Below are 27,926 nucleotides of genomic sequence, written 5' to 3'. Positions count from 1 at the left end.
AAATATTAAATGAAAGAGTTGCTCAGGATATACACATTGGTAGCAAATTTAGGCATTTTATAAATTGTGAAAAAAATAATTACCATACTGCATCTTAAAATATGAATCATGTTGACAGTCAAAATGTAAATGAGTTACACAGCAAGTTTCAGTATCAGTTATTCTTTATTAAAATACATTGAAATCTATTTTTGTTTGTATGTTTTCACTCAGTATTTCTTCTTAATGCATTGATTGAAACTTAAAACACAAAAGTGATATAGTGTGGTCCTAACCACATAAGGTTAGGACTAGGCTACAGAATAATGATGTAGGATGAGGACAAAGGGGAAAGAATAGTGCCCAGCCACTTGGACGGTCGGGGATTGAATGCCGACCAGCATGGAGCGAGACCGTCACTCTACCGTCCAGCCCAAATGGTTGGGAGGGGGGTGTACATCAGCAGAAGAAAGCCTTCACACATCATAAAGAAGTGTAGCCATTATTTTAGTTGAGCATCTCAACTTGGTACAGTATAACCCACAGATTAATTGGGATGTTATACTGTATTGTGTGCAAGCTCTGCACCCTATTATAATTATCACCGAAGTATAACGAAAAATTCAAGGATTATCTTCATATTTTTTTTAAGCACATACAGTACAGTACTTTTTTTAATCAAGCCTCTAATATCAGTACAGCATTAATATTAAAATTCGAAAGGTTTAGTTACATTATGGGAACCATATATGGTTTGTGAACTTTATATGTTAATTACATGCTGTTTTTGAAAACTAGCATTTTAATAAATCTCAAGTCCTGTTCATATACTTTAAAATTATAATAGATATATATATATATATATAGTCTTTCAAAATAATAGTTCTGTTAAGTCTGAAATGAGAATTAAAAGAACTGAAAAGACATGAAAATTAAAGATTGGAATCAAACATGTTGAGAGCCACACCAAGGGATTTCATCTTTTTCAGAGTGACGATATGGCCATACAACTCTCGAAGGCGCTTTGCCTCATCTTCGAGCTTCTCCTCCAAGTAATGAGCTATCTGAAAAAAAATAAAAAAATAAGAGCGTCAATATTAACTTTTAGTAAAAGGGTTTATCATCAATGACTAAGGAACTGTGACACCAAATTATTAATTGATCATGGTAAATGATTTTACTAGTTTTGTACATGATAGAGTAAGGCTGTGCATTATGCTACTATTCTGAGCAGGTTGTCTCTCATCTAACAAGATTAATGCTGACTATTATTATTATTATTAATTATAATGATGCAATGCATTACCTACTGTCTATACAGTATAAGGCAAGCTTACAAAACTGTTAGAATATTTGTCTTTAGTAACAGTAAAACCCTGACATATTAGACTGTTTCATCATGACATACTACTCGAGTGCCAACAGGTTTGATGCCAACATAATTATGCGTGGTCCTCCACCTCCTGCCACCTACCCTTCATGTGCTTCTCAGAGCACAAACATCACTAATGTAGGAAAGATTCACGATTGTTGTTTAATACCTGTTGATGCCCTTATTTAATACAATGCCATGATATTGAATTATGTAATAAAATTGTCAAAGATTTATAAATATTTATTATATATTCAGTAATAATTTTATGTTTTTATATATATAATATATATTTATATATTAATTACACTATGTTATATTGGGGGCAGGGGCAGCACCCGGCCTTGCAAGGGTCCGTCTCCCATCCATCCATATTTCATTCATGTGATTAAAGAAAATTTATTTGATGCATCAGGCAATGATGCATCAATTGTCAGGCTGCTTCATGGAGTGTGTAACAAAAAGGAGGACTGGGCCTGAGAAACGCTAAGCCCCTAAATCATCTCAAGATGACCTCAAGATGATATAACATGTAATTGCTGTTTTTATCATTTGCTATTAAATTTACCAAGTTCGCCACAAGCAGCTATTATTGGGTTTCTTGTGGCACAAAAATCTTTGCTTGGCCAATGCTTTCCACAATGTTTTTGTCGAGTGACTAGGGTAAACACTGGTATTTCCCAGAGTGACTGTGGGACTGTAACAATAATTCTCTGCAATTGTGTGCGAGAGGGAAGTGTGTGTAGAGTGCATGGAAAAGAGTGAGGGAGTGTGGTGTGGGTGGGGCAAAATGTGTATACAGTACCTTTGAGTATGTTATTTCATTTGGAAAGTTTATTTTGACGAGCCTGAAAATTCCTCAAAACTTTACCAATAATTATTAACCTGGAATTTATCAGTTATCTTGTAAATAAGTAGGATATAGCCCCATATAGGTCATTAAATTGAATGGTGCTATTATTGAACTGGGTTGCAGGAAGAGAGATTTGAAGATCCCAGTTCTATAGCATTTATTTCTGATCGCCAACAATTTTTTTATTATAACCCCCAATAAATAATAAATATTTATACGGTACTTTTCTGGACCATTTACCACCAGACTCATGGTGAGGGATTTGACTGTAAAAGTGTATGCTAAAATGCCTTGCATTTATATCTGGCCACAAAATGAATGTAGATGGCACATTCTATTTTATAGACCTATATACAGACCTATATACAGACCTATATACAGCCCTATATACAGATCTATATACAGATCTACACTGCAATATATAATGCATGTATGTATGTTGTGATTGCTCACTTTCTCCAGTTCTCAGTTTCACCCTAAAAAACAAAATATAAATTATTTTATATACCTCAGCATCTCCAGAGCTTGATGGACTCTTGTTTGCTTTATGGCAAAGTTTATTCATTTGTTCATATCGCCCCTGGCAGTTTTCCAGAACATCTTCCAGAGTGTTCACATAGTTCTCGCCTGAACCACCAGTTACGGTCAGATTATGGTAACCCTGTAACAAAAATCCTAGATCAGTATTATAATACAACAATATTAATAAATTATATTTCATACCCACAAAGATGATGCATTGTTGCATCAGAATGTTTATCTGGAGGACCCTCTTGATGGCATACGGAAGCCATTTCACCGGGATGGCTTCCCACTACCAAGTTCCATCAACCATAGTAGTCCTGTTTGACCTACCAGAGCCAAAACCTTCTTCATCCCCTTCCCCTCCTCTCCTCCTCATCCCCGCCCCCCCCTCCTCTCCCTCGAGGTACATGGAGCTGCCGATTGTTACAGTCACACATGCTCAGAAAACATCCAGAAATTAAATGAAGCAATACAGAAAACTTAAAGGTTCATATAAAACAAAGGACCAAAAAAGCCAAGCAACATTACAATCAAGTCATACCCAATTGGTTCACTTTAAACTAACTAGAACCCTGTAGTGTGAATGGTTGCTAACAGCTTGCACCTTGGGAACCAAGGCTTCTGCCCCAGTCATTAGTCAACCCTGTTGCCAATGTCCAAGTTCATAATTAGATCTTCCCAACTCGCCAATCTCTCACTTTTTCCAAATCAATGTAGCCCATCCTTTGGACATGGGGCCCCATTTGCTTATTTACCTCGCCAAATTATTAGTATTAGCTACACGTGCAAATGTTTAGGGCATAACTTCACCAAGATCTCATTTAGTGTTGCCCCCTCCCCTCCTGATGGAGTAACTTCGCTGGTGTGTTCACGAGTTTGACCCGGAAGAGACTCGCCCTGAGCAGTGTAAGCCTCTCTACTCTTCTGTGGAACCCTGTGGTTGAACGTGTTCAGAGTATTTTGGGGGGAACTTGGGGTTTCACGCTTGTTCACATAGCACACCACTGATGTCCTTCGTAGTCGTCTTCATTCTATGTGCTATATTTGGTGCCAATTCTTCTGGTGAGCATCACTAGGGCCTGAGTGTCCTGCTTGGTTACACTCTTCCAGGCCCTGGTAACTTCCCTGAGTGTCTGCATTGAGGCTCATCATGGATTGAACCTTCAGATCCCACACTCACTATTTGAGAGTTTGAAGGGTGTGCATTGGCTTTCCTATGTGCCAACAATCATTCTATCTCTCCCACATCTCTTCCCGGTGCCAGCGAGAAACAAAAATGGGCAGAGTTTCTTTCACCCTGATGTCCCTGTTGCCTAGCAGTAAATAGGTATCTGGGGGTTAGACAGCTGTTATGGGCTGCTTCATGAAGCCCATAACCCCCCCTCCTTCCTGAAGGGGTGGGGGGGGGGCGGAGACATTAGTAACAGTTGATTGACAGTTGAGAGGTGGGCTAAAAGAGAAGAGCTCAACCCCTGCAAGCACAACTAGGTGAATACATGCTGCCTGCTGTGTCAGTTATCTTGAGATGATTTCAGGGCTTAGCATCCCCGCGGCCCGGGCTTCGACCAGGCCTCCTTTTTATTACACACCCCCAGGAAGCAGCCCGTAGCAGCTGTAACTCCCAGGTACCTATTTACTGCTAAGTAACAGGGGTATCAAGTGAAAGAAACTCTGCCCATTTGTTTCTGCCTCCACCGGGGATCGAACCTAGATCCTTAGGACTACGAATCTGAAGCGCTGTCCAATCAGCTATCTGGCCCCCCTCATCTCTGACAGACCAGGGTCTGCGACACCTTCCACATTGAGTCCAGTGGAATTAGAGTTTGTTGTTTCTTTATACAGTCCTATCTGAACCCACCTCAAGACAGGATACTTATCAGGCAGCAGCCGCTTTGACGGATTATTTCTCTCACATTCATGGTTTGTTGCTGGAGGCTCGAATATAGGTACCAGAGTTGGCCCCTATATTGTTTAGGGCCCCTTCTTTAGAGGAGCTGACGAATTCCACCTGCACTAAGTTCCCCCCCTTCCTCTTTTCCCTGCAGTTGTGGTGCACCCACCATCTGGTCTTCCCATTCCTGGTTCAGGCTCTGAAGCATCTGTGGGATTCAGAATCTGGTAAGGGGTCTAGTTTTGGGTGTAGCTTTGCCACCTCCGAGGGGCTGCCCGTCCATTTATACTGCATGGTGGATGGCATGGAGACATGAAGAATGCTCCAAATCTTCCCACCAAAGATTTGAAACCTACTTAACAGGGGGTTTTGGTTTGCTCTAAAATGTTCTATGGGACAATGCCCTTTTGTTTCTGGCATAGGACATGGTTCTGCCAAGTGGTCATCATGACTGACCCCCAGGTCTGTTGGTGAGCTGGAGGAAGATCTGAAGGGCACTCCAACCCTTCTTGGACTTTGGTTCCATATGCAGAGGATACAGTATTTTGCTCTAATTGGATGGACTTTTCCTATTCCTTCTCCACTATCTCTGACTACTTTGCCGTTTCCCCCCAGGTGTACTCCCATGTTTCATTTGGTTTCACCGAAATATTTTATTTCTAGTGGTTTCCGTCATCGAACCATTTGCCTATCATGGGCAGACATTTTTCGGTTACTCCTGCAGGATCAGAACTTTGCTTCCCTTATGGACCAAGCCTCTTCTGTCTTTTGGTTTTAGTACAATGTCCCAACTTGTCTTCACTGGCTTCACTGGAAACCCTTCTTTCCTCAAGGGCTTGACACAACTTTTTCACAAGCCCAGATGCTCTAATGGTGGCAGGCAAGTTCCAACTTTCAAGTGTTCTTGAGCAGTGCTTCTTTTGTGGCCCTTTAGAACTGCTTGTTTGCTGTAGTGATCCCCAAAGAACATTAGATTGTGGTAACTCAAAGTCCAGCTGCCTGTGCTTTCTGGCACACTTTGGAGGATCACAGGACTCGTACTCACTTGACGGCCATTTTGCAAGACTGGGCAGTTATCGAGCTGTTCTCTGACTGGCTCCAGTGCTGCCTAGATGCACTGACATCCATTCCCAGTGTGGCTGCCTTGTTGCCTGTGGTGCCAACTATGGCAGCACTGCCCAAGTTGCTTGTCTTATCTTTTCGTTACGTTACACTCTTTCAATACCCATGGTGAGATTCCATCTGGGCCAACAGCCTTTCTCACGTCCAGATCCAACAGATGCCTCTTGACCTCATCTGTTTTAATTTCGAACCCTTCCAAGGCCACCTGGTTTACTGCCACCTTTTCTAGCGACACCTCTGTCATTCTCTGTGTACCTGTCTTCACCCGTTCTAAGTTTCATCACCTGTTCTGTCACTGTTTTCCTCCTGACGTGTTCGTGGAATAGTTTTGGTTCGGTCTTGGCTTTATTAGCTATATCATTTTCATACTTTTTCTCAGCTTCTCTTCTGACACTAACATACTAGTTCCTGGTTCCTCTCTCTGCTTTTTGGCGTTCTGTTATTTCGGAAGTTCCTCCACGCCCTCTTGTTCATTTCCTTTGGTTTTATACATGCCCTATTAAACCACAGATTCTTCTTTTGCTTCTATTTTTTTTTCCTGTCGGGCTGGGATAAACCTGTTTACTGCCTCCTGACACTTTTGGGTGACATAGCCCATCATGTCTTGTACGGACTTCGTTCTGAATTCTGTCCCCAATGGTATATTCCTTAGGAATTTTCTCATCCCCTCATAATTTCCATTTCGGTATGCCAGCTCTTTGTTTCCCAGTTCTTTTTATGGGAAGATAATTCCTACCTCTACCAGGTACTCAAAAGATCAATACACTGTGATCACTCATTCCCAAGGGGGCTTCCAACTTAACTTCCCGTATATCCGACTCATTTAGGGGAAATATCAGATCAAGCATAGCCGATTCATCCTCTCCTCTCATTCTTGTCAGCCCCTTGATGTGTTGGCTTAGAAAGTTTCTTGTTGCCACGTCCAGCAGCTTAGCTCTTCATGTGTCCGGTCCTCCATGTGGGTCTCTGTTCTCCCAATCTATCTTCCCGTGGTTGAAGTCATGTGTGTGTGTGTGTGTGTGTGTGTGTGCAATGGTGGCTTGTTACTTGGCCCCTCCTAAGTTTCAGCATGTTGTGCTGGCCCAGTCTTTAGATTCATATGATTCTTTTCCCTTTTGTCTGCCAAACTCATTTTTGCCTGTCTTTCCTGAAAATGCCATATCTGCTGTCCTTTCAGCCACTGCTGTGGTTTTTTGGCGGCACGCTCGGGTTCTGCAGAGGGGTTTTGTTCCCTCTGCTTGGAGGCAGTCCAGCAAGGTTTAGAGCCTCACTTGCTATTGGGAAGTCTAGCTGGAAAGTTTCCTGGGACAAATGTGTATGATTCATTAAGCCTTAACATACACCATAATTAGAGAGGTCAAATATTCACACAAGACTTACATTCCAGACATCTTGGTTGGGAACTGACTTAGCCAATCACTGTGGTACTAGACCCTCTCATTATTATTTAAAATTAATTATACAGTATTATACAAGTTTTATTTTTGACACTGAATGTTATTGATACAGTAAACCATGTTGCATTTATGAACATTGTTTATTATGTAGAGAATTCAATAGTATGACCAATACAAATACGCCAACCCACGCATGTGAAATGAGGTACAAGTGATGACATTTCAGTCTGTTTTGAACCCTCATATTACTCGCCTTGACTCTTACATTACAGTATCGGGATGCAGGATGACCCGAAATGTCATTTTCATTTCAAATGTGTGGGTCAGATTATTGTTTATGTATTGTCACTCATATCTGCACACAGAAAAATCCCTCCTTTTGCTGGGATGTCATTGACAATTTACATATTGTACCCTCATTTTAGTACTGCACCTCTAAAGTGTACTAATAACGTACAGAGTTTTTTTAAGTCAGACAAACTAGCCAAGAAGTACAAGTATACTACAGTGTAATTCAAAACAAAAATATTTTAATTGAAGATTTCCAAAACATAGCATCTTAACACTTCTCTACTAGGAGATTTGAATAATGACGAAACTTAAGTATTGCACGCTTAAAAGACATGCCAAGGAGATTTTAATATATTGTTGTAAAAAAAAATCAAGCCATTAAACAAAAATTAAAAAGGTAAAAATCATAAGGCGTCCTCCTAATGGAGGATAGCTAATGACAACCAACAAAATATCATCTTAAATGTATTTTTACTGAAACTTACCTTTCCTTTGACACTCAGAGATACATCATCAAAGTTGCCACCACGCTGAAGGAACTTTTGTAGGACATCAAAACCCTCCTTCCAGTGCTTGTCACTTGCCTCCATCAGAAACTTGGACATACCAGGACGCTCTATATACTGACTTCCATATTGCTTGCTCTGCAGGAGTATACAATATAATTAGAAGACAGTACAGTCATGACAAAGGCATTGAAAAAGCTCAAGTCACCGAAGTTAATCGTAATGAATTAAAAAACATCCATGTATGAAAACAAACTTCAGTATGTGTGGTTTTCTTATGCTGAAGTACTGGCTAAATTCTTATGCATTTACAACTTTTGAAATTATTTTTTTACAAACCTACAGCAACTGTAGTTAGTGAAACATGGCATATACTATGGTATCATGGATCTATCTACTGATCAAGTTATCACTAGTTTGGCTCCAGACCAGGGTTGCAGAGTAGAGGAACTCTTGCACCCAACTAAGGTAAATTACAGGTATAGCATCAAATACCTTATTTCCAGAGATTATTAACTTTCAGATAGGGTCTGGTTCCAATTATTCTAGATAATCAAGGCTGCACATACATTCCAATTTAAAAATATTGTTTACAGTTTTAGCACAGTTCAACACTGACATTTGTCTAATAGCCAATAAAAGTTGTAATTGTTAAAGCCAACTTGACTGTTTATTAGTGATTTATTAAAGGATTGAGGTAAAATGTAATTAAATTAACAAAGAAAGCCTCAATGTTACAATTGCTTGTATTAAAAACTTTATTACAACTTACAGAAAACAGATAACTGAGTGAATAGTCAAAATTGGTTTCCATGAGTTCCATCAGCAGCTTTGTGTGATTAGCTATGAATGGAGACCGAATATCTGAAATATAGAAAAATATAAACTATGTAAATTGTATAGTAAAACATTTGTACCTACTAGTGAAGATTAAACATTAACCTTCATGCAATATCAGTAAAAACATTTAATTTTTTTTTAAATAAGTATGGACTATCTGCCTCATTAATCATGTATATTTACATTAATTTTATGCATGGGTCCATCACCTTTAGTGGACTCAACATTAATTATTATTATTATTAATTATAATAAGAAAAAATTGTGTCTTGGTAGAACAGTCGAGTTCATTCTTTATTGTCTGAAATCCTGGGTTCAAATCCCCAAACGGGACAGAAATAGTGGCACACATTTCCTATCGCCTAATGCCTCTTGTTCATCTAGCAGTAAATAGGTACCCCAGGATTAAATCAACTGTTGTTGAATGGCAGCCTTAGGAGGACCTTTATGTAAGCCTTTACATACATACACAGGCTGCCTGTCCCCAACCAACCAAACATTTTCAACAATTGTTTCAGCTTTATCATCATCACATACAAAGCAACCAAAATTTTAGTTTTACTATTGTTATTTTTTAACAAATCTAACACGAGTCTTTATTATGGTTCGAACTTATGCACTGGGTGTTCCAGGCACACACTAGTCGACTGCACCACGACATGGTTAAAAGAATTGCAACCTGGAGTACTACTACTGCACCCCAGTTTGTGTGGAATCCCAGTCAGGCTTCAGTGGACACCTTGGGATACTTGTGGGTGCAGTAGTACTCCAGGTTGCAATTATTTTGACCATGTAATGGTGTAGTAGACTAGTGTGCCTGGGAACACCCAGCGAATAGGTTCGAACTCTCATCAAGGCTCCTGTTGGATTTGCTCATTGATATATCACATTGTAATGCGATTTCTCTGTGTATTGTTATTATTGCTATTGTAACATTGTTGTAATTACATTGTAACATGAATGGCTAAAAAATGCTGAATAAACTGAAAACCAAATCCATATTTCAGTCTTCATAGGAATTGTTGGTTGTAGCAATATGAGCCAATAGCCAATTCTACTTAAGGCTGGGCATGGGGATCGACCCTGAATTCCCTATGCCCTTTTCAAACAAAGCCTTTCTTTTAATAGATATAGACTAGGAGTACTCAGCTGCATCTGAGGCCTCACTCCTGCCACCTCCCCCACTCCTCTTCTCCACTTTCTCCATCTTTATCCCCCCCCCCCCCGTAAGAAAATATAATGCTGAATTCATGTTTGTTAAAATCCAAGGACTCTACTAGCCACCTTTCACTGATTACGTCAGGGTGGTCACTACTAGGCCCAATTCTCCTCTTAATGTGACAAAATGGGGGCGCACCAGAGACTTGCACAATTGAATGACTACTTTCTTTCAAGTCAAAGGTATGCTTGATTGTCCCTAAGAGTTTAATTCTAGGGTTAAGGGTTTGGTTAGCTTTTTTTTTTTTTTACTGCCGCTCCCACGTGTGAAAAATTCAGTGAATAGTGGATTCTGACTCCAAGGTCCTTCATCAATCTGCTGCAAGGTAATGTTAATAGTTGTAACGTGGATCGTTATGCCCCCACATGCAAGGTCTTAAATTTGTATATATTACAAAGCATTTACTAGTCGTCTGACCATTTGTGGAATTCATTCTCTTTCTATGGTCTCTTTATCATTTTCACTTCCCACTTTACCATAAATCTTAAGTGTCATCTGCAAATTAGATGAGAATATTACAAATCACATCAAAGTCATTGATGTACTTGACAGAAAGGGTTGGCCCCAAAATGGACCCTTGCGGTACTCTACTTACCAACATTTCTCCAGTCAAGATTCCTTCCCGCTTAGCACGACCATTTGTTTCAACCATTGTTTTATCCATTTTAGTGTTCTATCATGTATTCCACGTGCCTGTGATTTCCTTTCTGGTCTTTTATGTGGCACCTTGGCAAAATTCATGTAAACTACAAGTACTGGAATTTCTTTCTCCGATAGCTGGTTACCGTTTTCAACAAAAAATATGAGCAGGTGTGAAAGGCACGATATATTTGTAACATACCCATGTTGCATTGATTTTACAAGATTCACCGAGATGGTGAATCATTCCCCCAATTAGAATTCTCTCTCCAAGAGCTTGCAGGTATGATGTCAAGCTGATCGGACGGTAGTTTTCTGCCCTTTTTTTTTAATAGGTGTGACATTTGCACAGTTCCAATCAAAGGGAACTATCTATTGGTCAAGAAAAGGTCCAGATCCAAGTTCTGAAAAGGAGTTTTCCAACCCGTCTTCGACTAGAGTCGATTCCATCCACCGGTCGACCCCAAAGACGCATTCATCAATTTTAACATGCAGTTCATTCAATACAGAACTTCTCAAATATAAATTAATATTATTATATAGTGGCATAATGTGCATATGTAGGAACTGGTTAGGTTAGGTGTTTAGGTTCTGTTGCCGATTATTTGTTTTTGTAGTTTTTGTATTACTCACATTTGTGTAAGTAATGGGATGTTGTCTAATCTTTCTATTGTGAACGCTGACGTAAAGTATTCAGAGTGTTTACTGCTCTTCTATTATCCATTATAACCTGGTTAGTGTGAAGATGTTGCCTCCATCACCTGAGCAATGTGCCGCAACTTCTTATTATATATAATAGTACAAAATATAATAGTACAAAATAGTTGTATATATACCTGTCTTGGGCAAGAGTGGTCGTGTGGGTTGGATCTCTACACTACACACCACCACAGATGTCAAGAGAAGGGCACACACGGTAGCAAGTAACAGATGCATCTGTAAATTGCATATTTTTGGGTCATTTTACAGAATATTTTGTAGGATACAATATTATATAGTCATTCATTAAAAATAAAACAAAAGTTGAAACAAAAGATACAACTCGTCTTGCTAATAGAGCATTGCATTTTGATGTATACTGCAAGAGCAACAATTGTTATATTAGAAAACTAAATTGACATGCTATACTGTCCCGTTTTCTGTTTGAAGTCTTCTGGTAGGTTAGGATATGGGTACTTTAGTACGACAGTCTCTTGACCTTATTTGAAACCTTAGTAGGTCGGGCTATATTAGTGGGGGGCCTCGTCTCCTTTCGCCTGATGCCTCTGTTCACCTAGCAGTTAACAGGTGTATGCCTGGGAGTTTGGCAATTGTGGTTGCATCCTGGGGAAGGTCAGTACAGTATAGTTGCCTTAGGGAGGAGTTACCTCTATACGGCTAGGTATACGGGCTCCCTGTCCCAGACAAGTGGAATTATTATTCAATTATGTCTATGCTGCCACACCAGATAAAGAAGACAATATAAGAATTAATAATTAAGTATTTTCCCCCCACCTTATAAGTTAGGCTCCTAATTTGTTAAACTGATGTTGCTCAAAATTATTGAAAACTCTACTGTAGGAAGCTTGACAATGACAATTTTATTTACCTACCAGAAATCTTAGCCAAATGTTCCCCAGTTTGCTAAATGTCGGTAGTAAACTAAGCGTTCGTAAGCTATCCACCGCTGCCCACTAGATTGAGTGCGGGGGGGGGGAGGGGGGGGAAGGGTGTACAGGAGAAACTTAAACTATGACTAACTCTCCACATATGTCAGTTGCTTAATTTAGAAACAACTTGTAGTCGGTCTCCAGCCCATTGTTGATGTGACGGTTTATATTGAATTTTGTAACTAGTTCATCAAGATTGTAACTTGCTTAGCTAAATGAATTGTGGGGTTCCCTGAGCCCATTAAGTGTCTCTGTAACCCTTAATTCCACTACCGCCCAGAAGATGGGTATGAGGTGTATAATAAATGAACTAAACTAACTCCCAATTACCGAGCAAATACAGCCTAACCCCGTCGAGCGAGAGAGAATTAGTTAGCGAGAGCACTTGTAAGCTAATATCTTAGCCAGTAATCTAAGTTAGCCCCTATCATACACTTGACCTTTCCTGCCCTTGTTTCTTGCCGACCAAATTCCAAAAATCTATTACTCAAATATTTGTCAATTACCGTTATAAATCAATAAATATTAATAACTATTCGCTAGTTTTGGCGTTCATTTTAAACCCTGTTAAAACAATTTATTAAAAAACTATTAAACAAAACTATTTGGTCCATCGAGGTTCCCTCTCTCCGCCCCGAGTCTTGACCGACCACGGACCTGTGTTCACAGTCAAATAGGGACTCTGGATCAAGTTTGTCAAACATTGCGGGTTGCATCCTGACAACCAGAAGAGTTGGTATAGTTGGCCCATTGAAAGCCCAACAAACCTAATTACAGGCTTACTGTCTCAAGTTTTTTCCAAGCCTACTGAAAACAAAACTTTTTTCCGTTCATCCCATTCCTGTTTTGTGGGTGGTAGTATTGAAAAGCTCAACGTATATCGACAATGGGTTTGAGAACGACCAAAGAGGATCTGTAGTGGATCAAGTTGGATCCTCTCTTTCTCTCTACTCTACTCTCAAATGGGAATCTCGGGAGGGACAGAAATGATTGGGCAACTTTCCCATTACCTCTGTTCAACCTAGCAGTGACTAGGTACCCCGGCAGTTAATCTCACAACAGTTGACTGCATCCTGGGGAGGGTCAGTAGTTCGACCTTGGGAGATGGAGGGTACGACCTCGATATAAGTCTAACCTACATATACATTATCCATACACGGACTGCCTGTCTCAGACAAAATGAATTACAAGTATACAGTCTCTCACGCTAAGAGAATCACGCGAATAACAGAACGAGTCAATAAATTGATGAAATTTGCATATATAGATATACTAACTCGTTAAAAATAGATCGCACGCAGCTAAAAGCAGTCTTTACCATTATATAAATTAGTAAAGCGTATACCCACCTTGGTGGCCATCACGGAGCTGGGGATGTGCGAGGTAGCTAGGCTTGCGAGTATTGGGAACGAGACGCTTTGAGTGCCGGCCAACCTGTGGTCAAAGCTGTCAAGTGATAAGTCTCCACAGATCGATCTTCAAGTGGATCTCAGGATGATAAAAAGAGAGGAAGCGATAAGAAAGATACTGTCAGCGTAACTGTGAAGCCAGATCACTGCGGCACTACACTGAGTGCGCTACAGTGGGGCTGGCTGATGGCGAGGAGGTACTGAGCCCCGCTTGACTGTGTGGCCCTCTGGCTGCCCCCTTCTGCCTCCACGCACACACGCACTCACTCACTCACTCACACTCACACGCACGCACACACGCACTCACATCCTATACATGGGCGCCCTCTCCCTCCCCCCCAGCGCATGGGATTGCGTTTTAGTTAGATTTGTTTATAATGCACCCCATACCTATCTTGTCATAGGTCCAGTGAACACTGCATGGGTTTTGGGGGCCCTATATACCTTTCACCACCGCCCACTGGGTGTAACATTTGGGGGCGGTGGGTCTTATATCATGTGAGGTACATCCTCGCATGATATAAGAACATCAATCAATTGTGAATAGCTCTTAGATATAAATTGACTGGCTTAAAATCAATTTGGGGGTCCGGTTCAAGACTTTGGTGCGACTGTATGACCTTCCTGCCAACACTGTGGCATGGGGGGTTTAACAAACCAAATTATTCCATTAAAGACCCATTTGGAGGTTTATGTTTATATCACTTAATTAGGATAACTATACGAGAACAAACAGAACACAACACGAGATCAAAGATATCCGATTCACCAGAGATACTCATTTACCTCGAGGCCACTAACCCTATAGTGGCCTTGAAGAGGACAGCAAGCCGGCGGCTTGTCGAAGGTTTCCCCCATCTATCTACACCCCCCCCCTACCATTCAACCCCCCATTCTACCGAGGGCCAAGTCACCCCCGAGGGCGTCTGAAAGCAAGATATCCGATCATTCCAAACATCAGGACGTTCCCCCAAGACGTCCACGATTGAGAATACAGTTTGGACAAAAAGGGAACTATCAGGGGGAAAGCGCTAAGCCACAACGACTATACAACACTTGGAAGGGATAAGGATATGGGATGGGACGCGGGTAGGAAAGGAATGGTGCCAAACCACTTGAACGCCGACCTGTATGAAGCGAGACCGTCGCTCTACCGTCCAGCCCAAGTGATTGTCTGGATAAAAAGGACCAAGAAGTCGTTCAACTAAGCGACTAGAGTGAAGCAGGTGTGAACGACACCTCACTTGCGAGCCTAGAACGTAGACCACATAGCTACAGGACCCCACTGATAAGCTCCACCAGCACGTCACAGCATGCTCCTGCAACCACTCTATTCACCTAGTTGTGCTTACGGAGGTTGAGCTCTGGCTCTTTGGTCCCGCTTCTCAATCAACTGGTGTACAGATTCCGAGCCTACTGGGCTCTATCATATCAATATATGAAACTGTATAGAGTCAGCCTCCACCACATCACTGCCTAATGCATTCACTCTGTTAACTACTCTGACATTACAAAAAAATCTTTCTAGTGTCTCTGTGGCTCATTTGGGTACTAAGCTTCCACCTGTGTCCCCTTTGTTCGCGTTCTACCCGTGCTAAAGTTCAAGTATGTTTATTGACAAGAAAGAAATACATCTCAAAGGGATAGAGTAGCTTAGGCTAAATAGTTTGTCTTTGTCCACCCCTGTTAATTCTCATGAGAATTTTGTAGGTGGTGATCACGTTTCCCGTTTCTCTTGTGTCTTCCGGGGACGTACGCGAGGTTTAGCTCCCATAGCCTTTCCTTGTAGCTCATACCTCTCAGCTCTGGGACAAGTCTAACCATTACTAGTCTACTAGCAATTACTAGTCAGTAGGCGAGGAGTCACAATAACGTGGCTAAAGTAAGTTGACCAGACCACACACTAGAAGGTGAAGGGACGACGACTTTTCGGTCCGTCCTGGACCATTCTCAAGTCGATTGTGAGAATAGTCTACTAGTCAGTAGGCTATCCACTAGTCTAGGGACTAGTCCCTATACCTCCGAATCTACTGTACATTTGCAAGGGAGCTACAGAGTAAAGGATGAATCATCTACGCTGCTAAACGGAAATAAACCACGTGATCTAGGGAGGATATGTTACTCGCTCCACCATTGGTCCCCGACCAACCAATGAGCAGTGTCGTAGGACGAGAACACAATATACCCTCATCCTGTGTCGCCCACCACCACCACGCTCTACAACCGGTTGCAATACAAGCCGCCGGCTTCCTGTCCTCGGGTCAATTCAGGTAAATATGGTGTCTTCATTGAAGCACAACGAGCGTATGATATGTTCCCCAGGGTTCCAGGAATTAAATAATTGCACATTCGAACATAGTCTTGCCAGTACATCCACTGTTGGGTATTATGCCCAATTGTTACACCACCTATACCCATTGGGCACAATGCCTCATTAGTGGCGTTATTCCAACGTTGAATAAACGAGAATTCAACGTCACGTTGATCTTTGATAAGGAGTCCTCTCAGCACTAGCCACAGACAACGACACCATTCACACAGCACAGGAACATGGCCCAGAAAGGCCAACAATTTTATTTTAGTTTCATTAATATGAACACCCATACCTATCCTGGTAGTGAACCCCCCCCCATACCCATCCTGCGAGCGCTAGTCGACCCCCCATACCCATCCTGCGAGCGCTAGTCGACCCCCCATACCCATCCTGCGAGCGCTAGTCGACCCCCCATACCCCATCCTGCGAGCGCTAGTCGACCCCCCATACCCATCCTGAGAGGGCTAGTCGACCCCCCATACCCATCCTGAGAGCGCTAGTCGACCCCCATACCCATCCTGAGAGCGCTAGTCGACCCCCATACCCATCCTGAGAGCGCTAGTCGACCCCCATACCCATCCTGAGAGCGCTAGTCGACCCCATACCCATCCTGAGAGCGCTAGTCGACCCCCATACCCATCCTGAGAGCGCTAGTCGACCCCCATACCCATCCTGAGAGCGCTAGTCGACCCCCATACCCATCCTGAGAGCGCTAGTCGACCCCCATACCCATCCTGAGAGCGCTAGTCGACCCCCATACCCATCCTGAGAGCGCTAGTCGACCCCCATACCCATCCTGAGAGCGCTAGTCGACCCCCATACCCATCCTGAGAGCGCTAGTCGACCCCCATACCCATCCTGAGAGCGCTAGTCGACCCCCATACCCATCCTGAGAGCGCTAGTCGACCCCCATACCCATCCTGCGAGCGCTAGTCGACCCCCATACCCATCCTGCGAGCGCTAGTCGACCCCATACCCATCCTGCGAGCGCTAGTCGACCCCCATACCCATCCTGCGAGCGCTAGTCGACCCCCATACCCATCCTGCGAGCGCTAGTCGACCCCCATACCCATCCTGCGAGCGCTAGTCGACCCCCATACCCATCCTGCGAGCGCTAGTCGACCCCCATACCCATCCTGCGAGCGCTAGTCGAACCCAATACCCATCCTGAGAGCGCTAGTCGACCCCCATACCCATCCTGAGAGCGCTAGTCGACCCCATACCCATCCTGAGAGCGCTAGTCGACCCCCATACCCCATCCTGAGAGCGCTAGTCGACCCACATACCCATCCTGAGAGCGCTAGTCGACCCCCATACCATCCTGAGAGCGCTAGTCGACCCCATACCCATCCTGAGAGCGCTAGTCGACCCCCATACCCATCCTGAGAGCGCTAGTCGACCCCCATACCCATCCTGAGAGCGCTAGTCGACCCCCATACCCATCCTGAGAGCGCTAGTCGACCCCCATACCCATCCTGAGAGCGCTAGTCGACCCCCATACCCATCCTGAGAGCGCTAGTCGACCCCCATACCCATCCTGAGAGCGCTAGTCGACTCCCATACCCATCCTGAGAGCGCTAGTCGACCCCCATACCCATCCTGAGAGCGCTAGTCGACCCCATACCCATCCTGAGAGCGCTAGTCGACCCCCATACCCATCCTGAGAGCGCTAGTCGACCCCCATACCCATCCTGAGAGCGTTTATAGAGACATAACAGTCTCAGGAACCCAAAATATTTATTTTAGCTAAGCAAAACACTGCCATTGATAAACTATACAGATAGAAAGTTTATTTACATACCAGGAGGAGGCTTGGTCGACGACCGGGCCGCGGGGTCGCAAAGCCCCGAAATCACCTCAAGGTATACCGTATGTATCAGCAGTATTCACAGGTTCGTTTAATGTAGTAAAGATAAAGTTACAATCACGTAAGGTGCAGGAACTGGACCACAATATGATAAGGAATTTACATTTGTAGTGAACAAGTTGACATTTTTAATTTGTCAGAAATTTGTAGCATGTTAGAAGATCACTCATGTTTCCCCTAACCAAAGCTTCATACATAAATGGTTGTACATTTAGAACTGGGCCAAGTTATATAGAATTACAGTATTAATTACACAAGAGAAAGGCACATGGACATTATTATATGCTATACAACTACGATAACAGTTGGTGCCCTTGATAAGCTATATCATGTTGAACATAGTTTCGGCTTTTCAAATTGAAGCTTAAAAAACAATAATTAAACGAGACTCTTCGAAGAAAACAAAGAAAAACAAGTGCAAATAGGAACAAAAAGTTCCACTGTATCACACTGAAATGTGTGACACTAAACACTCGTTTGGAGCAAGAAACAAAGTCGGCGTAGAGTGACACATGTTTCCGCAGCTCTAATATGACTTGGTTGACGCGTATGTGCGCGTGTGCGCGCTCGCATGGAAACAGAAGGCGCCTTCACCTTGTCAGCGCCGTCGATAAACCTCCATAGCAACAGTCCTACTAACGAACAGACGAGAACAAGAGAGTACAGAATACCGGTGTCTACGTCATAAGAGTATCAGACAAGCGAGGGGTGACTTCCTCCCGCCCCCATAAAGCAGAAATACGCAAATACAAAGCATTAGATAGATTCAAACTACAGTAATTATATCTCTGCCCGCCGGCTATGGCCACTCCAGTGTCTTGTTTACGAAACGAGGGACTCGTGTGATAACCAGCCTACTAGCTGATGAGTTCTGTAAGTGACGCAATTTTAGACTATAGACTTTGGGTACACAGTGGATGTGGACCTCGAGGCCATCACACTTCCATATATTGACCAGGGGGCCAGATTCACGAAGCAGTTACGCAAGTACTTACGAACGTGTACATCTTTCCTCAATCTTTGACGGCTTTGGTTACATTTATTAAGCAGTTTACAAGCAGGAAAACTTCCCAATCAACTGTTATAAACAGCCTCCTGGTGCTTCGCAGCTCATTAACTGTTTAATAATTGTAAACAAAGCTACCAAAGATTTAGAAAAGATGTACAGGTTCGTAAGTGCTTGCGTAACTGCTTCGTGAATCTGCCCCCAGACTACACACTAGAAGGTGAAGGGACGACGACGTTTCGGTCCGTCCTGGACCATTCTCAAGTCGATTGTGTGAATGGTCCAGGACGAACCGAAACGTCGTCGTCCCTTCACCTTCTAGTGTGTGGTCTGGTCAACATTCTTCAGCCACGTTGTGACTCATCGCCTGCACACTTCCATATACTATATCCCTCTACATGTGTAGATGGATAATACTATCTTGTGATATTACTCCTCTACCCAAGTGCTTCAAGGTCACCTTACTACAATTACGCCGGAGCAAAGGTGAAATTCAAGAAGGAATTAGACAAGTTTCTGCAAGAAGTGCCGAACCAACCGGATTGTTGGAGATATGTGGGCCTGCGGGCCGCTCCGAGCAACAACCAGTTGGACCAAGTTATCACAAGCCGAGCCTGGCCCCAGACCGGGCCTTAGGAAATAGGAGAACTCCCGGAACCCTCTCCAAGTCTACTCCCCCATACTTGTGTACTCCTAACTCCCGGACGACTGACTCCTTTAGCGTCTATATACCCTCAGAAGCCACAAGTCGCCCCTATACTAAATATTCATTTGCAGGTGATGAGTCACAATAACGTGGCTAAAGTATGTTGACCAGACCACACACTAGAATGTGAAGGGACGACGACGTTTCGGTCCGTCCTGGACCATTCTCAAGTCTATTAAATATTCATTCCTACTAATCGTGCTCTAGCCCAGTTTGTGCAAGACAGACGAAGATATATATATGATGGTCAGCAATATATACCTCGGTAACCTGTGATAGAGTGCTCAATAACGCACTGTGTACTCTAGCAGCTCTTATACAAATACAAATATTTATTCAGGTTAAGTACATACATACAAGGTGAGATACAAGAAGTTGATGGATTTATAGATAGAGCTAGTACATACAATGGGTAAAGCCACTATTATGCAAAGCGTTTCGGGCAGGAAAAACACCAAGACTAAAACTCAGTGTTTTAGTGTAAAACTAAGACTCTTTAACATCTTACGACCCTGGTTGTTATTTGGAAACCAGAGTTCAATTTGAGTTCTAATAATTGTTGATGCGTTTGTGTTCCGTCTTCCCTGCCCCCATAACATCTGTTATTAATCCTGGCCAATCCTGTGAGGCAGTGGACAAACAAAGTTGCATTCACAAAGTCGTAAATTAAAACGTATGTGATATCTGATGTAGTAGATTGTAACGTCATGAAATTTGATCAAATCTACAATTTAGACATATTTTTTTATATGTGATCATCTGTCAAGTGTGGCAGTGAATATAAGCAGCATCCTCACTGTAATACGACGCTAAATGAATTACTCAGATTAGGCAAAATTGCACATTAATTCTGTAAATAAAGTTAGTCCAGTTTAGTTCATTTATTATACACCCCATACCCATCTTATGGGCGGCATTGGAAAGGGTTACAGAGGCTCAGGGACTGAACCCCCACAATTCATTTAGCTAAGCAAGTTACAATCTTGAAATATAAAGAAAACCAATCTTGTGCCTTGTCACAGCGAGCCACTGCTGGCATCACTGCCTTACAAGACGCCCACACTGAGGTTCAGCCTTGGTCGTAATCTTCTTTCCTAATACAGAGATAAACTCCCAAACGAGGCAGTTATAAACATGCACTTGAACGACACTTTACCCTGCGCCCTCTATATATATTTTTTAGTTTAGTCATACCCACATACCCATCCCGTGGGCGGTGGTGAAAAGGGTTACATAGGCACATAATGGGTTCAGGAGCTGAACACCCACAGTTCATTTAGCTAAGCGAGTAATAATCCCGCAACGCTAGTTACAAACATTTTCATACATATACACTTACCTATAGTCTTTATCTCAAGGACGTTACAAGAAGGACGTTATGTACATTCTTGTATATGCATAAATAAATAAATAAATAAATAAATAAGGGGGGGGGCGGCACAACAGTCTCTATACGAGGCAATTATGAAGAATAAGAACATAATCGACTTGAGAATGGTACAGGACGGACCGAAACGTCGTCGTACCTTCACCTTCTAGTGTGTGGTCTGGCCAACATACTTCACCCACGTTATTGTGACTCATCGCCTGCATAAGAATAAGAACACATAGATCGTTTGTAAACCTGTGAAAATACATAATGAATTATATACAAGTATTCTGTAGGTTTTTCTTTTACTCCATTACACGAGTAAAACCATACATGTACAGAAGATACAACCCCCTAGACATGGCATACATGTACACAAGACGCATATACTGAACGCAGCGGTCGAGCTCTGAGAATACACAGGCACTTGATGCAACATGCAAGGTCATTATGCACCAGCAAAGCAGCTTTGCCACATCACCAGATGAGGAGGACAACCCTCCAAGGCACTGCGGCGGCTCGAGTTGGAGGACAACCCTCCAAGGCACTGCGGCGGCTCGAGTTGGAGGACAACCCTCCAAGGCACTGCGGCGGCTCGAGTTGGAGGACAACCCTCCAAGGCACTGCGGCGACTCGAGTTGGAGGACAACCCTCCAAGGCACTGCGGTGGCTCGAGTTGGAGGACAACCCTCCAAGGCACTGCGGCGGCTCGAGTTGGAGGACAACCCTCCAAGGCACTGCGGCGGCTCGAGTTGGAGGACAACCCTCCAAGGCACTGCGGCGGCTCGAGTTGGAGGATATCCCCATTTCTAGAGCAGAGTATTGCTAGGATACATTTTAGAACCTAACCATTTAATATAATCACGTCTGAAGTCATCATCTTGAGATCTTCTTGAGATGATTTCGGGGCTTTAGTGCCCCCGCGGCCCGGTCCTCGACTAGGCCTCCACCCCCAGGAAGCCCCCGTGACAGCTGACTAACACCCAGGTACCTATTTTACTGCTAGGTAACAGGGGCATAGGGTGAAAGAAACTTTGCCCATTGTTTCTCGCCGGCGCCCGGGATCGAACCCGGGACCACAGGATCACAAGTCCAGCGTGCTGTCCGCTCGGCCGATCGGTCTATCCCAGTGGCAAGTTAACTCGATCCCACAAGGCCCATCAATCCCTAAAAGATTGAGGGTCTCAGGACTGTCAGTGTTGCAGACAAGACTGGGCTGATCTCATCGAGACCTTTAAAATATTAAACAAGCTAAAATATATTAATCCAGAGTACTTCTTGAAAACGTCGACCGTAACCTAACATAAGGTTAGTTTAGCACTATGCACCCCATACCCGTCCCGTGGGTGGTGGTGGTGGAAAGGGTTACAGAGGCACATGTTTAGTTTAGCCTCACGAAAGGCTCACGTTCTTGTTGTTATAGATTCAGCTACTCTGAACAAGTTCCAAATAGCACGGGCTATGGTGAGCCCGTAATGGACCTGGCACAGGAGCGATGCTGTGTATCAAAAGGCTCACGAAACTCCATAGTTTTATTTCAGGTACACGTCACTATGAATGATGTACTTACACGTTTCGTAAACACCACTCATGTATACGAGTGGGATTGGTTGGTTATAAATAGGAGCTGCCACGTAGGACCAATAGGCACGTTACCCTTGTTCTTATGTTTTTATGTTTGATGCGCCCCTGCGTGTCCTGCTTCGGAATTTAATTACAGACCTTCACCTTTGACCCCAAATTGATAACATGTCTAGCAGACAGTTAAAAGGGGTCAGTAACCGATTGGTAAACCATCATTTCTAAGTGGCCGATAAACTATACCAATAATCAGATAACATTTCGGTGTGAAATATTGTCACTATGGAAGAGATCCTCAAGCCACTTGTAGCCAGAAATCATTCCAAGTTGTGAATAACATTCCTCACAGAACCTGCTTCGTATCAATATTTTTAGCTTCCATACGTCACAGCTGTATAAACCAACATATAAAATGTTATTAAATTGAACGCTGGACCAGGTAGTAAATTTACTAATTTCTTCGTAATATCATTAGTCTTAAATAAGAAATCTTAATTACAGGGTAGAACAGCTAACCAGCCAATCTTATCTGATATGGGTAGGCCTATTAATTATTTGCCGACCTATTGGTTCCGTGGCACCACAAGGTGGGGGGAGGGGGGGTTATATACCAACCTAGTTGTGCTTACGGGGGTTGAGCTTTGGCTTCTTAGTCACCTAACATGACTAATTGGGAGTGCAGTTTTTGCACTAAAAATAAATAGGATGTCTCATTATAACAATGTAATGAATAACGTAATTGTACAACAGTTTAAGTTATTCTCGACACTAGAACCATGGATACAGTAAACCCCTGACGTCATATACATAATTCGAAGACAACCTACTTGAGAATGGTCCAGGACGGACCGAAACCTCGTCACTTTCTAGTGTGGTTTGGTCAACATATTTCAGCCACGTTATTGTGACTCCTCGTCTGCATAATTCGAACGCTGCGTTTTTCTTACCCCTAACGTCAAATCGGTGCAGCATCTCTAGTCTCTCTCATGATAAGTTTGTAGTTCATCACAAATAAGCATTTCGCATCTGAACATTAATTTGCGTGGGTTTAATATACCCGTTTTCTGTCATTTATGATACGTTTAAGATGCACATAATGGGCTCAGGAATTAAGATAACGTATGTTATCTCCTTGTTTGACGATCTGTTCACTTGTTCACAGATAAACTAGATACCAAGTACACCGATCTGGGTACTTATGTGTGACCGGATGAACAACCCAGCGCATCCGCGTCCTGTTGGTGGGACTGAACATGCTCCTATGGTGACATGTTCACTCACAGGATGACAGTGATGCTATCCAATAAACTTTCCCCCATCTGGATAACACTTAATAAACATATAATTTTTGGTTTAAACAGAGAAGTCTTCGTGGCAAGGAAGGTGGTGGGTGACAGTCTGCGGTCAAGCAGGGTTGGCTGATGTGTAACTACGCACATTACTCCCGTTCACTTGGCTAGGCTGCATGGGGGCTCTGCCCACCACTACGCATCTTGTAGCATGATTCAAGACCCTTTGTTTACCATGAATCCGGTACCCAATCCTGTGGGAGATGGGTTGCCATACTCAAGGGTGTGCTTATTGCCATTCCTAATCATCCTTGTATAACTGCGCTTATCTCTTTCTTGCACCAGTGGATGAGTTAGGATGTTGCAACTAGGATGAGTTGTGACATCCTAGTTTTTGAAGCCTAACAGACAAAATGATTACTGATGATATAATAGGCCATTTTACATGGCTTCCGTCTCGCATTGGCCTCTGAATGCATGATCAATTTTATGAGTAACTAAAGATTAAGCCATCAAAGAAGGCGTCGACTAATTACCTCAGACTGCCTATAATCAGTCTGAGAACAATAATATAGCAGAAACAACTAGATATCGTACACGAGAGTGACATCTTTTTCTATTACATCTATCATCATACAAGAATACCCACATGGGTCATCCAGTATAATCAGACATTACTACAAGTACATTTATCATACTTCGGAGGCAACAAATTAAGATGCACCCCTCCCTCCCTCCTCTCCTCCTCTCACGTGGTTGAGACACTCATCTACAAGTCATGTTTACACCATGAGGGTCAATTCAATCTCAAGGTTGTTTCTAATTTAGCTTTTGACTTCAGATCAAGGAGCCTGGAGGCCTTTTTTTCCCCAAAGCTAATTATATAATATGCCTAGTTTTCTTTTCACTGCAATAGCGAAATAAGTGCATGAAACCCACCAATTGTACACATGCTGCTGTGCAAACTATCCAAAGCTTGCTATTCCTGTGCGCAAACAGTATATTATTTATAAAGGTATTAGCGGCTAATGGGCTGTAAATAGCTGCTGGAGACGACAAACCAACAACTTTCATAAGTATAGGATCGTTTGCGTCACTATAATGGCTATCCCGTCCTCCTAAGGTTTCCCAACGTCAAGAAACTGTCAAACTACGGTGCCCTTAGCCTTTCCTTCCAGAGGACCCAAAACAGAAAACTGGATATTGCCAGTTTATCGAGCGGGTACTATTTTCTAAATGACAATTTTTGCCCTTAGGTAGAGTACATATTCGTTAATAGGGAGACAAAATAGACGTCTGCCACTATAAGGTTGACCATTTATAGTCTACTAACAATATATACTTTTGTAGAATTCGATTGGAATATGAAAGCATGTCATATACAGTCGTCATTGTGCTTTCACGTAGATTAAACCTAGAATAACTTTGTGTCAAGAGCCGAGCGGTGCTTGGCAGCCTCGACGACCCTCCCTCCGTCCGTCAGCGCCTGGCTGGCAGGGCGGCCCGTGGCCTCAGTACCCCACACATCGTCAGAGCAGAGCTATCGCGCACTCAGTGTAGTGCCGTAGCCATCTCGACGATCCTGATCTTGCTCGCATTATCTCTTTATCACCGTCCCCTTGATTACCGACCCCGGCTAGATATCGCTACAGGTTACGGCCATCACCACCTTCTGAAGAAGCAGTTCAACATCGCGTATAACTAGACAAGGCAGCCTGCCCTCGGCCGACTTACAAGCCTAGCCCGACATCCTATCTTCCTCATCCATTCCACCCGGATCTTCATCCTGCTTCATCCACCATGGCTCTCGTCATCCAGCTTGGCTACTAGTTATAGGTTAGTGATTTGTCCGCGTCATACATTAAGGCCTAAGTCTCAATATGTTAAGTAATGAACCTTAAGTAGAATCTTATAAGTAATGACTAAAAAAAGTGGGTATATGAAATATTTCAGACATTTTCCTTTTTTTAAATATTTTTATATTTGATTTTAGTAGATGTGCATATTTTTTTCCATATCCGTATAGACGTTTCAGAAATAAAACTCCATTGCCACTAAATAAAAAAAATACCAAGCAAACAATGTGCCGAGAAGAGTATTCCATATTAAATAATCATACAATTGGAACTTAATTAAAATAAAGAGTTACCTTTTGCTTCGATTTGTTGTTGTGTATTACACAACTTAAACATTTTTGCTCATGGAAAGAAACTGTTATTAAGACTACGTCTCCAAAAAGTACAGAATATGGGTATTATTCACATCAGTCTGTGCTTTGATCCTTGCTTAAAACAGCGCAGGGAGCGTCTTGAGGGTACCTGAATGCTGCTGCCTCTTCTTAATCTATGTAACACCTGTTTTATGAATCATTAGACTTGAAGACGTCTTAATTACGCAAGTTGTCTTTGGGAAAGGTCAAAGCCAAGAATGGGGGAGAACAATAACCATTTTATATACTTTCGGGATTTATGTCGTCAGAAAGTAACCCTTACTACCCACGAAATTTGTGTTACATTATCATAAAAAAAAATATTATGGGCCAGATTCACGGAAGCACTTACGAACGTGTACATCTTTCCTCAATCTTTGACGGCTTTGGTTACATTTATTAAACAGTTTACAAGCATGGAAACTTCCCATTCAACTGTTGTTATTGTTATAAACAGCCTCCTGGTTCTTCGGAGCTCATTAACTGTTTAATAATTGGAAACAAAGCCGCCAAAGATTGAGAAAAGATGTACAGGTTCGTAAGTGCTTTCGTGAATCTGGCCCCTCATCTGCGTACACATAACATTATCATACCGTAGATGTTTGCCTCATAAGGCAAGCTTGCTGTCCGTAACACCGGGATGATCACTCTGAAGCCTTGACTCACACACCTCAACCCTTAACGTACCTTCGCTGTACTGACACCAGTTCTAGACCTCTGCACCTTGGAATTGATTCATAGTGTTATAATGAGACACGAGTTGAACTACTCGATCATCAACTCGAACAACTGGGCTGTATAATGAATGGTCACTGACGAATCATTATACAACCCGTCCTAAAAAAATAAAATGACCAAATGCTCGTTAATCCATGTTTATATAAAAAAAAATATTTACACACGACTCGATTGCCTTAAAACCTTTATTCAACAGTGTTTACTGTTCTTTTCGTGTGTTCGAATCGCACTTCTCTAAATGCTTCAACCCACGTACTGAAAACAGGAAAATTTACTTACAATCAAAACATCCACCCTAACCAATCCAAGGTCTAACTATCCACAAACTAATAATAGTCATTCATTGTGTCAGGGGGCAGGCAGCCAGCGTATATATACATGTTAGGCTTATATCGATTTCCTCTCACCCCCCCAAGGTCGAATCACTGACCCTCCCCAGGATGCAACTCTACAACAAGCTGACTATAACATCCTGGGTACCTATTTACTGCTGGGTGAACAGAGGCTTTAGGTGATAGGAAACGTGCCCAATCATTTCTGTCCCGCTTTATAATATACATTAATATAATTATTTTTTTCGGGAACAGGCAGTCTCTCCCAACCCTTCCCAGCCTTCCCTACTCCTATCGGCCTCCCCCACACTCTTCCCTCTTTCATCAGAAAATGTATGGGGGTATTTTCCACCCATCACCATCCCCCTCCTTCCTACCTTCGTCCTCCTCCCTTTCTTTTTTCCCCCTCCCCCTTCACACCCCTCCCTCCAAGCCTCCCTCTCCCCCTCCCTCCACGCCTCCCTCTCCCTCCCTCCATGCCTCTCTCTCTCTCTCTCTCTCCCTCCCTCCCTCCCTCCATGCCTCTCTCTCTCTCTCCCTCCCTCCCTCCATGCCTCTCTCTCTCTCCCCCTCCCTCCCTCCATGCCTCTCTCTCTCTCTCCCTCCCTCCCTCCATGCCTCTCTCTCTCTCTCTCCTCCCTCCCTCCCTCCATGCCTCTCTCTCTCTCTCCCTCCCTCCCTCCATGCCTCTCTCTCTCTCTCCCTCCCTCCCTCCATGCCTCTCTCTCTCTCTCCCTCCCTCCCTCCATGCCTCTCTCTCTCTCTCCCTCCCTCCCTCCATGCCTCTCTCTCTCTCTCTCCCTCCCTCCCTCCATGCCTCTCT

The 27,926-nt window shown here is 43.0% G+C and overlaps 2 protein-coding genes across 3 annotated transcripts in view; one reads left to right on the top strand and one right to left on the bottom strand.

Moving 5' to 3' along the window:
• Nucleotides 1-146: 146 nt before the first annotated feature.
• Nucleotides 147-26,682, bottom strand: LOC123755343 (ferritin light chain). 2 transcript variants are annotated; one of them, XM_045737879.2, is made up of 6 exons: nt 26,627-26,682; nt 11,471-11,570; nt 8,709-8,800; nt 7,916-8,074; nt 2,713-2,865; nt 147-1,043 (listed from the first exon to the last, which is right to left on the bottom strand). In XM_045737879.2, the coding sequence occupies exons 1-6, from the start codon at nt 26,642-26,644 to the stop codon at nt 912-914; spliced, it is 654 nt and encodes a 217-aa protein (XP_045593835.1). In that variant the 5' UTR covers nt 26,645-26,682; the 3' UTR covers nt 147-911. The 2 variants fall into 2 exon arrangements, with proteins under 2 accessions (XP_045593835.1, XP_045593836.1); XM_045737880.2 differs by lacking the exon at nt 26,627-26,682 and adding an exon at nt 13,633-13,919.
• The window catches only part of LOC123755342 (ferritin heavy chain), a 14,840-nt gene continuing 12,239 nt past the window's right edge, over nt 25,326-27,926 (top strand). Inside the window, 2 exon segments of the mRNA XM_045737878.2 lie at nt 25,326-25,640; nt 25,643-25,660. Coding sequence (XP_045593834.2) covers nt 25,625-25,640; nt 25,643-25,660 — 34 coding nt within the window. The 5' untranslated portion in view covers nt 25,326-25,624.

Source organism: Procambarus clarkii, chromosome 20, assembly GCF_040958095.1.
Source record: "Procambarus clarkii isolate CNS0578487 chromosome 20, FALCON_Pclarkii_2.0, whole genome shotgun sequence".
Lineage (NCBI taxonomy): Eukaryota > Metazoa > Arthropoda > Malacostraca > Decapoda > Cambaridae > Procambarus > Procambarus clarkii.
Note: the sequence above shows the minus strand (reverse complement) of the source record. Positions and strands in the feature narration are given on the sequence as shown.